Here is an 11,640-nt window from a genome sequence, read left to right as displayed (position 1 = left end):
TTCCCTTTCGACTTCCCCTCGGACAGGAAATTTTTTGGTTATCGTTTTATGCGGACGGGAAGCCCGCCAGTCGTGTGGACAAAGACTCGCACGCGGTTGCCAGGGAAACACCGGAATCGTTTTAATGGCCGACCTCTTCTAAAAGAGGAACATAACTTACAAAAACAACAACGCCGCCCGGAAGCCACCGGCACAGCCCGCTTCAGAGTTCAAAGGGCAGCCGGCCCTCATTGGCTGATCTCGCGCAGGCTCCGCAGGGAGGCGGCGCAGCTGGAGATCAGCTGGCACAGCTGGATGCTGGACTCCAGCGAGGCGCAACTCTGCAACTGGCCGCTGGCCCAGCGCATCTTGCTCAGAACCGCCTCCTCGGCGACCCGCAGGACGGGAGGAGCGGTCGCCGGAAGGGAGGCCGCGCTCGCCGGCGTCGCCCGGCACGGCGCGGGCGAGGTGGCGACGGCGGCGGGCGGCGTGGGAGGCGCAGGCGCCGAGGGCGCGGGGGCGACGGCTCTGCCCCCGGCCGCCGCCCCCTCGCAGTGCTCCGGTCTGGGCTGCGGGACGGCGCCGCCGGCGTCGCCGTTGACGTGGGCCGGGTCGCTCGGCGCCGGAGAGTGGGCCGCCAGACGCCGCTCGCGCACCTGGGACAGCGCCGCCTGCGCGTTGAGGGCTGACGAGACACCAGGGACAGTTGTGAGTTTGATTTCCGGTCTCTAAATTCTCCGCAAGGATTTTGACACTTGACTTATATATATTTTTTAACCGGCCCTGCTAGCGCTGCGCTAGCACTGTGCTAGTGTGTTGCTGCCGTGTCTGCGATTTTTACCGGTATGTTTTTTTTTTTTTTTTAACCCGCCCTGTTAGCGCCGCGCTAATGTGTTTCCGCTGTGTTACTGCCGCGTTAAAAACCGCTTTAAAAAGCCACATTTTTTAGACTTGGAACGCATTATTTCTTTTTCCATTCATTGTGATGGGAAACATCGATTCGGTTTCATCACTGTATGTGCCAAGGAAGTCACTTTTACCAGCCCTGTTAACGTTCCGCTAGTGTTAACGCTGTGCTAGCGTGTTGCTGCTGTATTACTGCCGTTTCTCAGTGATATTTACCGGTAAGTTTTATTTTAACCGGCTCTGTTAGCATTAGCTTTAGCACGGCGCTAGCAGTAGCGCCGCGCTACCGTTAAACTCTTTCTGTGTACCATCTAACAAGAGTTCCTTGCGAGTGCGTACGTTACCAGGATTGTCCTTGTCAACGTCCGAGTCCAGCTCCTGACACGAGACGCAGTAGTTCCTGCGTGCGCGGTCCTGCATCAGAATGTTCTGCAAAGCAGACGACGACGACGCGCACCGTGAGACAAAACGGCCGAGCGCGCCCGCGGGCCCACGCCGGCGCATCTCACCCCGCAGACGTCGCAGCACTCGGCCAGCATCTTGTACCCTTTGAGGAGGTATTCCCCCATGACTTTGCTGATCTGGTCCTGCCTCTCCCTGCGGGCCTGGATCACCTTCATCTCGGCCTCGGTGGGGGGCTCCCACTCCAAGTCTTCCTCTTCTGATGCGGCAAAAGATAGAATACAGTGAAGACAGGAAGGACAAGTTTAGTTCTGAATAGTTTACAAAATAAAATAAATCCATGACAGTGATTGTGGAATCAGGAACATGGGAGTCCCGCAATGCTGACGGAAGACAATTGCAACAAATATCCAGCAGGTGGTTTCATGTGCACGGGAAGCATCAAGAAATTAACCATTGGCGAGCGTAACGATGCCTCATGAAAATTCATTTTGTATTGGAGTGATGGATCATGGCATGTAGCCGCAGATGGTTCGCGGCTAACGGCCTTTGCCGCTCCCCACTCCGTTAGCCCCGGATGCCGAAGCTAGACTCAAGGCCTCCGCCACCACCGAAACTCGGCTAAAGGCCTCCCCAAACGAAGGTCGGCTTGCACCCTGCCGCTGGAGCTTGTGGCCCCCCTTCGGTAGCGGCGGAGGGCTTTAGTCTCGCTTCGGCGTCCGGGGCTAAAGGAAGCTCGGCTGGTAGACCCCCGCCGCCTGCTTTGTTAGCCCCGATTGCCGAAGCTAGGCTAAAGGCTTCCGCCACCTGAAAGCTCGGCTCGCGGCCCGCCGCCGGAGCTCGCTCGTCGGACTCCGCGTCATTCCTGTCCGAAGAACCATCCGAATATTCAACATGAATTCCAGCTACGGGTTCGAATCTGTACAGAAGTATTCCTCCGTCTTCCCGAGCAAGCGATATTGCTATTTCTTCATCAGATGAGGATAAATCCGAGAAATCAGCACCGGACATAACGGTGTCCCATGTAATCCAGCGTTTGGAACGGCACGGTACAAGTCACATACGCCCACGTACGTCACATGACTCGCGAAAATGGCAGCGCCCCTGAAAATTCGTCATTGTCGACAAAAATCTTCTCAAAACACGATTAAATGAGAAAGGATGTTCTATTGGATACGCTGTTCATGCAGAGCCCCTTTAAGGGCACTGAAAAGTCTTGAACACGTAACCACGTCACTTTCCAACAGAATACAACTGATAGGCAAACAGCGCGTGCCTAGCGACCCGTCCCCAAAACAACCTCAGGCCCAGTCAGTACGCACGTCAAGATAATCGGGTCTGGCTCGCTTCTGCCACTTCCCGATCAAGGACGCCAAATACCAGACAAGTTTCGGTCTTTTAAAAGCGTCTGATTCGATGACAATTAGGTTTGAGGTCTGTTAAGAGTGGATTCGTCACAGCAACCGCCCACAACTCGTCTCAAGACCTCAAATTGTGACGCGGAATTGGACCGCAGTCACTCAAGTAGCGCCCTGAAACACACTTCGGTCAAGCTAATGTGGAATTTTTGAATAATAGCGGGTTGACCAGACAATAATATATTTTGCAAAGCAAGTCAAAGCTGGAATAGAATCCAGCACTCCCGCGACCCTTGTGAGGATAAGTGGCTTTGGAAAACGGATAAATGGAAGGTTTTTTGTTGTTGTTTCATTGTCGGCTTAGTCATTCATTACACAAATACGAAAGAAACATCCGCGCAACATCTTTGGTAGTATTTCGTTTTTGTTGGAATACGTTTGATCACGCGGCGAGGACTGAATTCGACCCCGGTCGTGGAACGCAGTCTACCACGCAGTAAACGACCAAAATATTTTTTTTTTTTTTTTAACTCTTATGTGTGGTTTTTGTGTAAAAGAATTGGAACCTTTTCACAATTGGGGAAAACCCCCCTCGAGTGTGTCACGGGCCTAAGCGTCAAACGTGACTTTTTTTCGCGATCGCCACCTGAGCTCAACTCCTTGCTCGACTTGCTCCGAGCTAGCAAAGAAAACGTGCCGGAGTTCGCCGGAGTCAAACGACGACCGCGAAGGTATTCAACGCGTCCGCAGCGAGCGTGAAACTCAGTCCGACGGGCCGCACAGCAACAAATCAACCAACCAACCTCCATTCAGCGACATGTTGCTGCTGCTGCGGGGTGATGACGTCACGTCCCCTTCTTCTCTTGGCCATTGCATCCTTCCCGGGATCGCTGCTGCGCCCCCACTGGCGCCTTGTAGAACTGCAGGTTCCGTTTCACAATTTCTTGCATTGTGGTGAGATCGCGGACTACAATTTAGCACCCTTTTGCTGCTGGATTTAGCAGCTCCTTAGAATTTAGATTAGCTAGCATTTTATGAAGCGCTTAACCTCACAAGGGTCACGATATTTGCACCCAAAAAAAAATCAATTCATCCATTTTCTAAACTGCGGGTTGTGGGCGTGCTGGAGTCGATCCCAGCTATCTTCAGGGGACACCCTGAACCGCAAAAAGACTAAAAAAATCATTCACACATACAGGAAATTTATTATCTTCAGTCATGCGGCCCATCTGTAGGCCGGTCCCGAGCCAGTTATAATGCAGAGGGTTGCGTCAGGAAGGGTATCCGGCGTAAAGAATACCAAAACCGGATCAGCCGTGGCCCGGGTGAACGTCTGTTCCCGGCCCACTTAACCCGAGAGTATCAGATTGGGTTTGAAATTGAGGGTGTTATGTATGACGTGAATAGCGGCTGTACCCCACAGGTAGGATGTGAGCTAGAGTTGAAAGAGAAATTCCGGAAGGATCTAGATGAAGTGGTTCTGAGCGTCCCAGACGAAGAGTTGTGATTGGTTTGGATTGGAATGGACTTGTTGGCGAAGACAGCCATGATGGGTAAGGACGGCGTCCAGGAAAGGAACTTTGAAGGATGGATGGTGTGGATTTTTCAAAAACTACAAAAATGGCAGGAGTGAAGGCTTTTAAATCCCTAGAAGAGGCGGGAACATAGAGTACACAAACAAGAGCAGCGGTACAAGTGTCACAAAACAAGCAGCTGTCAAATTTGTTTTTCAGCGCTTCTTAGATGTCATCTCACAACACCCTCACACTGCGTATAGAAGCTAATAAATAAATATGACAAGTTTGAATGTTTATTTGGACACGAGCAGGCAGGAACATACAGTGAAAGGAAAACTGTGCGCCGCAAAAGAACGCAGAGTCACGCTTTGCGCGTTCAAGAGATCAGTTTCCCTCCGTTGCCGCTCCCACGGGTCGTTTCCTCTCCGCGACGTCACTTCCCGTCTCGACTCCGCCCACCCGCAGGCTGACGTCCTCCCTGAAGGCGCGAAACGTTTGCGGCGCATGAGAAGCGTCCGTCATGCCCGCATGTGATGGGCGCGGCCTACTTACACGGAAGCGGAGCCTTTACTCTGGTCGCGCCGCGATGAAGACGAGGAGAGAGATGCGCAAAAAAGCAGCACATGACTTATCATTTTTCTCAATATTTAAATTTTTTTGCGGGGGGGGGGGGGGGCTCTGAATAAGTGAAACTATCCAAACTGGGATCAAGGTCTCGGGTGTGTTCAGTTTTGTGTTGTCCCTCTCACACTTTGTGCCCAATTTGGAGACTTTCCCTTAGAGGTGCCGGCACTTTTGTTGCTAGCGGTTGAGTCTACTGAGGGGAAATTGTGTGAGTGTGTGTGTGTGTGTGTTAGGTCACCTTCCGGTTTGGGGTGCATGAGCATGAGCGGCACCTCGGCGGTGACGTCGCTGCGGAGTAACGCAAACAAAAAAGTCAGACAAAGACCTGCGGGGGGGCAGGCGGCCACGCGACAGGAAGTGCGGCGTCTTCACCTGGAAGTGAGTCCGCCCAGCAGGCTGCGGGGAAAGCACGCGAGAGGTGAGGGGTGGGGGGTGGAGACTTCGGCACGGACAACCGTGACGGCGAGGGAGAACTCACCCGCCTCCGCCCACCATCAGGTTGACTTTGATCTTGTAGGACACCAGAATCCCCAGAACTTCCTTCTCAACACCCGGGCGCAACCTGGAAGCCGTCCAAAGACCAAAAATCAATCAATCTTGCGTGCCACCAGATGGCGGCAGAGCAGCAATTTTTTTGCCCAAAAGCGCTCATTTTCAACTCAGTCAAGCAGGTTCTTCTTCCAGTATTTGGACCGGTGCCAAAGAACCGAGTGTTTTGCTCACATGGTGGTGGAGGCCAGGTTGGTGTCCTCGTCCTTGAGGCGCCCGTCCAGCGCCAGGCCACGCTTCTCCTTGTTGTCGGCCAGGAGCGGCACAATGACCAGCGAGTTCTCCAAGGTCCCGCCGGCCTCCACCGTTTCACTGTGGGGTGAACGGAGCCGACGTCAGGGCCGACGTAGGGGCGGCGGTCTGGGCGGCGGCCTCGGCGCCTACCTGAACTCCTTGGAGAAGACGCACTTGGTGTACTTGTCGGCCGAGTAGAGCACGATGTCGGTGGTTTGGTCCACCGAGACCTGGATCTTCTTCACCGTTTTGTTGGTCTCGTTGTTGATCTTGAACTTGATAGGGATGGATTCGCCGTGGAAGTAGAGCTGCGCCACATGCATCGCGTCAACCTCGTCCGCATTTAATCCATATTTTCATCCAATGTGATTAAAATCACGTGTCGGGAGCACATTTACGTACGTCCTTCTCCAGGGACACCTCCAGGTGCACGGGCTTGTCCGACATCATGAAGCTCTTGCAGATTTCCGCTTTGGGCCCGGCGCCCACCTCGGACGGCGCGTACTGGATTTTCCGCACGATGAGGCGCGCCGTGTCCCTGAAGGCAACACGGACAGTCTGCGTCAATGCGAGACCGCGATCGTGCGGCGCAAGAACGCGGAACTCACTTCTTCTCGATCTTCTCGTCGGGGTTGGACTTGTCGTTGGCGAGGTAGGCCTTCACCTCAAAGTCGACGCCACAAGCCTGGAACATGCAACACACGCAGTGAGGCCCTGCAATGTCGCGGATTTTGAGCTGATCCATTTTTTACAATCTACAGTGATGCCTCGAGATATTCTCTCGATCCTACGGGTAGAACAACTAACGTTAGCGCTCCGCTAATCAGCTGCGAGGAATTAAGACGTAACCGTAACCCGGTGCGATGCGACTGGCTGCCGCAACGAGGAAAGGACTGCCTAGAACTCCAGGGGGATTCATGACCCCAGCTCAACGAAGAGGGTCAGGATGAGACGGCGGGGAAGACCCGAAACACACCGGAGGGACTCTACGGGTCTCAATTGGAATCTATCGTTGTATCATGTTCGGGGTGGGCTAACTTCTGCTGTCGCGCCTTTACCTTCCCCTTGTCCTCTGGGCCCGGCTGCAGCGACACGGAACACGGGAGGTTGTTGGGAATCTGCACACGAACGTTCCCTGTTAGCTCGTAGCATTAGCGGCATCGATATTTGGCATGTGTCGGGCAGTCGGTCCTACTTGGAAGGTGAAGGCGCGGGCATCCTCGCCCGCCTTCTTCAGGAGGGTTTCGTGCATGTCGCTGAGCGCCGGTTTGTGATCGTCCGGGTAGATCTGAACGTGCTGGATCCAGATGTCCTTGCGGAAGCACAAGCCCATCACGTCCAGGTCGTCGCTGCCGTAGCGGAAGGCGCACGCCAGCTGCACAAATACTGACGGGAAACCAACATGTGACCAGAATGTTAGCGCGTAAGGTTACTAACACGTTAGTAGAATCCCATAATATCATAATAAAACCTTAACACATTTGCACATTAGTGTGTAAGAATATTAGCATGTTAGCATGACTGCATGCAAGCACAGCAGAATGTTAGCATGTTAAGATGTTTACATATTTAGCATGTTCACCTATTAGCATCCGGTGATCCGAGTGAGGATAAAGCAGGACAGGAAATGGATGGATGGACCTATTAGCATTTAGTATCTTAGCATAACAGTATGTTAGCATGGTAGAATGTTAACATGTTACTGCAATAGTGTTAGCATATTACAATGATAACACGTTAACATATTTAGCATGTTCACCTATTAGCACCCGATGATCCGAGTGAGGATAAAGCAGGACAGGAAATGGATGGAATGACCTATTAGCATTTGGCATCTTAGCATAACAGTATGTTAGCTTGGTAGAATTTTAACATGTTACCGTGACAGTGTTAGCATATTACAATGATAACACGTTAACATATTTAGCATGTTCACCTATTAGCATCCGGTGATCCGAGTGAGGATAAAGCATTACAGGAAATTGATGGATGGACCTATTAGCATTTAGCATCTTAGCATAACAGTATGTTAGCATGGTAAATTTTAACATGTTAATGTAATAGTGTTAGCATATTACAATGATAGCATGTTCACGTTAGCGTGATAGTGTGGTCATGTTTGCATGTTACCATCTTAGTATATTCAAATAATATAGTTGCATATAAGAATATTAGTTTAAAAAAGGTAGCATATTTAATTGTGACATGTAAGCTCATTAGAATGTTTGCGAGCACATTAGAATCTTAGCATCTTCATTTAGCATTTTATCATATTGGAATATCTGCATGACAGCAGAGGCAAATGTTAGAATATTAGCACTATAGCATGTTAGGATATTAGTGTATTAATATGTCTGCGTGTAATCTTTTTAGGATTTAGCATGATGATTGTTCATGTTTGTATGATAGCATAAAAAACTGTTAGCGTGCTTGAATATTAGCATTATATCGTTTTAGAATATCACCATGTCATCTTGACAAGTTAGTATGTTATCGTGTTAGCATATTAGCGTGTAGCGTACTGAATGTTAGCACGTTAGCGTATGGGTATGTTTCCAATGATCTTGTGTGTCACAGAGGTCAGAGAACACAGGTGATTCTGCCTATTGGTGGTGACACACAAGATGGCGGAGTTGGAAACCTGTCCCGCATGATAGAATGTAGCATGTCATCATATTACAAATATTATCTCGAGCGCGTATTACAATATTAGCCTGTCGTGCGTGAGTGAGTGAGTGAGTGTGCCGTCACCTTTTCTGTCTCCAAAGTTTGAAGTGTCCAACTTGACAACGCCGTCTACGAGACAGGTGGGGGGGGGGGGGGGTCATGCGGGACGTACATTTTTGAAAATAAACGACATATATTTTCTCCAAATTCCAACACGCTCTCTCGAACACACACGCACCGAGTGTGTCCACGGTGCTGACGTGGTCCACGTAGTCTCTCTTCCCCAGGTAGAGCGTGAGGCCGCCATTGCCGCTCGTCTTCTTGAAAACTCTGCGGATAACCGCGAAAAAAAACTGGGGAAAACGTCGCAATATGATAGGCTCCTCTGTCTCATTTAAATATGAAATAACGTCGGCACATCGAAGTGGATATTGCAGTGGCACGTGCACGGCAGCCAATCGTGTCGCAGAAGGGCGTGGCCGACAGAAGGCGGGCGGAGCTAATCCCCGCCGGCCAATCGGGGATCTGTTGTCGCGCGCGGAGCGGCTTGACCCGGCCGCACGCGGATCCGGCGGTCGCCCCAGGTGAGGCTTAGCTGCGACTTTGGCGACCTTTTGACCTTTGCCGTCTTTGTCATTTTTTTTTTTTAGCAGGTGTGACGTCACCGGCAAGCACTTTCAAAATGGATTCACTTCGCCAAATGACTTCCTTTGCCAAAATTACTAAATTATTCAATCTCAAAAGTTGGATATGTTACGCAAAAATAGATTTTTTAAAAAAATATAACAATCAATTAAAAATATATATATAAATAAATAAAAATACAATAAATAATAATAAAATATTTTTTCCTGTCTTTGTTGGTTACTTCTTGGGGGAAAAATATAAAAAAAAATGATTTTTTTTTTCAAAAATGAATGATCATTTTAAAATGGTAATTTTGTAAAAAAAAAAAATTGTATTACTTCGATAAACGTTGTGTATTTTCTGGGAAAAAAGAAAGTATTGCACCACTTTCACAAAATCATTTTATTTCCTTGAAAACACGTTTTTAAGTCATTTTTGTCATAAATATGCCAACTATATATTTCCAATTTTGACTTTTGACTAAATATCTAAAATACTTGTGATTAGGAGCGAATGAAAATTCAATTGCCAAATATAATCTGAGCTAAATGAAATGATGCGACAAATGCGCATGTTTTGAAATGTTGCACTTGGAACTTACTTTGCCATGTCCGGAAGGTTCTGGAAGCGTTCTGGTGAAGTCAACCAGAAAAGAAAAACAGGCGTCAGCGGTTCGGTTTCTCATTTTTGACGCGATACGATTCGATCGTTTGTGATCGTTCGGTCGGAGTCGTGGGAGGTTAATCCCCGAACGATGAGATTAGCGCAGCGTTATTGACGACGACGACGAGTACGGCAACGCTATTCCCAGAACGCTAACTGGATCATGGGGGGGGGGGGGGTTGTCAATCGGCAAATTAATCGGACGCTAAATCCTCCAAACCTGCCAGATGAGGATCAACGGGGGCGGGGCCGGCGGGCAACCGCGTTCCCACGCCGCCCCCTCGTTGTTGACGACTCGGGGGCGGCGAGGAAGGCCTACAATTCTAAATATTTTGTAATAAAATAATCCAATCCGATTCAAGCAGGAAAAGCGTTTGCGTTCAATATTTTGATTCCAAACGTGAAACTTGGATAAACAAGCATGTGCGCGCAAAATGCACACAACAATTTTTTGTGTGCATGTTCATGTTCATGACAATAAAGACGATACTTCTTATTTTCTTATATTTCTATATTAAACAAGGAAAATACATCTGGATCTGCACTACAAATGTTTGCATCTACTTGTTTATATTTTTACTGTACATTTTTGTAATTGAGGTGACAAATTGCTTTTTGTTAGCTATAATCAAAACTTGCCAAAAAATATATATCATATTTGATTGTTTGTAATGACTATATCTAATAGTTTCATCTTTGGAATCATACATCATATTACAATGTTAAGATGCAATATATATCACTGTTATTACAATATTACATTATGGTTTAGAGGAGGTTTAAACGGTATAAGAGGAACAATTTTCGCAAATGATCAATATGTATCCATCTACGTATGTGTGTATGTATACACACACACACCACACACACACACACACACACATATGTTAAAAACAGCATACAATTTTATACATATCGAATCATAACATAACATTATATTTGACCAATATTGACTTTTTCGTACATAAATTGAAACTTTAAACAAATCCCGACGGCCGCTTATGATGAGATTTTCATCAACTTATTCCGAGGTTTGAGATGGCGCACACTTTGGAACGTGACTCAAATCCTTGCGAAATGACAAAAATATTATCGTCATCGTTTAGTTTGTTCCATCGCCGAGGGGAAAAAAAAAAAAAAAAATTCCTCATTCCGAATGTACGTTTCGCCGAGATAATAAAACGATTGTGATCGTCGTCGCGAATCGTCAAGAGAGTTCTAACCTGAGCCGGGAGGACGTCGGGACGCTTGTCGGATGCCGAAGCGTGAGCGCGACCGTGCAGGGCGCCGGGCCTTTTATTGCGGGCAGCCTTTTGGGGGGGGGGGGGGGGGGGGAGCGGCGCTGCGGATTAGCCAACCCGGCGGGCGTCGCGCTGGCCTGTCCGGTTAATCCCATCAAGCAATCAGTCGCTTTTGGAGCACAAAAGAGTTGAAAATAATCCGCGACGCCTTTTCGTGGTTCATCCGTGTGAGCCCGCCCCTACCTCGGGTCAATTTGATCAAAAGATGACAACATATCTCGTCAAACGTCGACGGCGTCATTTTTTTACGCGGTTGGACTCATGTTTGCGCGGGGAAAAAAATGAATAAATAGTGATTAAAGAGGGGAAATAAGACAATTAATTTTAATCTGACCCACAGTGTTCAATCTGTGGAAAAAAAATCTTAATTTTAATAATTGAAAACAAATCTGAAGTAATTAAAAAACGATAAAAAGTAGTTTTCTTCATTTTTCATTAATCAAGCCATCTTTTTTCTCTCTCCTTTTCAAATGTGTGGTTATGACCCGTTGTGAAGAGAAATGATTGATAAAAAAAAAAAAGAGAGAGAAAAACAAAACTGTTTTGTTGCCCATCTGGAAAAACGTCAGCGGCTTCTCGTCCAAGTAGCTTTGTGACGCAAGATGGTCTCGATTTAGCTTGCGCGCTTCCTCGAAATGTTTGTTGCCCGTTTCAGCGCCGCCGCCAAAATAAAGAAGGGGGGGGGGGCGGTCCCGGATCAGCGTGCGGACATTCTGCCAGGTTCTAAATATGGGCCGGGCTTGCAGATTTAGGACTCCCACGCCGGCTGCGCCGCGGCTAAGCCGTTGATTCCGACGTCGTGTCGGGAACGTG

General features: G+C 48.5%; 2 protein-coding genes across 3 annotated transcripts; both read right to left on the bottom strand.

The window, feature by feature from the left end:
- Positions 1 to 96: 96 nt before the first annotated feature.
- znrd2 (zinc ribbon domain containing 2) lies at positions 97 to 3,570 on the bottom strand. 2 transcript variants are annotated; one of them, XM_061804009.1, is made up of 4 exons: positions 3,449 to 3,570; positions 1,395 to 1,546; positions 1,230 to 1,314; positions 97 to 664 (listed from the first exon to the last, which is right to left on the bottom strand). In XM_061804009.1, the coding sequence occupies exons 1-4, from the start codon at positions 3,519 to 3,521 to the stop codon at positions 228 to 230; spliced, it is 747 nt and encodes a 248-aa protein (XP_061659993.1). In that variant the 5' UTR covers positions 3,522 to 3,570; the 3' UTR covers positions 97 to 227. The 2 variants fall into 2 exon arrangements, with proteins under 2 accessions (XP_061659993.1, XP_061659994.1); XM_061804010.1 differs by lacking the exon at positions 3,449 to 3,570 and adding an exon at positions 3,292 to 3,442.
- An 872-nt stretch (positions 3,571 to 4,442) lies between these two features.
- LOC133492076 (arrestin-C-like) lies at positions 4,443 to 8,564 on the bottom strand. The gene is made up of 13 exons (XM_061804008.1): positions 8,475 to 8,564; positions 8,321 to 8,365; positions 6,765 to 6,944; positions 6,628 to 6,687; positions 6,178 to 6,254; positions 5,972 to 6,107; positions 5,720 to 5,877; positions 5,510 to 5,647; positions 5,265 to 5,348; positions 5,159 to 5,182; positions 5,025 to 5,074; positions 4,715 to 4,734; positions 4,443 to 4,640 (listed from the first exon to the last, which is right to left on the bottom strand). Exons 1-12 carry the CDS (start codon positions 8,541 to 8,543, stop codon positions 4,730 to 4,732), a joined length of 1,026 nt encoding a protein of 341 aa, XP_061659992.1. The 5' UTR covers positions 8,544 to 8,564; the 3' UTR covers positions 4,443 to 4,640; positions 4,715 to 4,729.
- Positions 8,565 to 11,640: the final 3,076 nt, after the last annotated feature.

The sequence above is a fragment of the Syngnathoides biaculeatus genome, chromosome 18, assembly GCF_019802595.1.
Source record: "Syngnathoides biaculeatus isolate LvHL_M chromosome 18, ASM1980259v1, whole genome shotgun sequence".
Lineage (NCBI taxonomy): Eukaryota > Metazoa > Chordata > Actinopteri > Syngnathiformes > Syngnathidae > Syngnathoides > Syngnathoides biaculeatus.
This window is presented reverse-complemented; position numbering and strand designations above follow the sequence as displayed.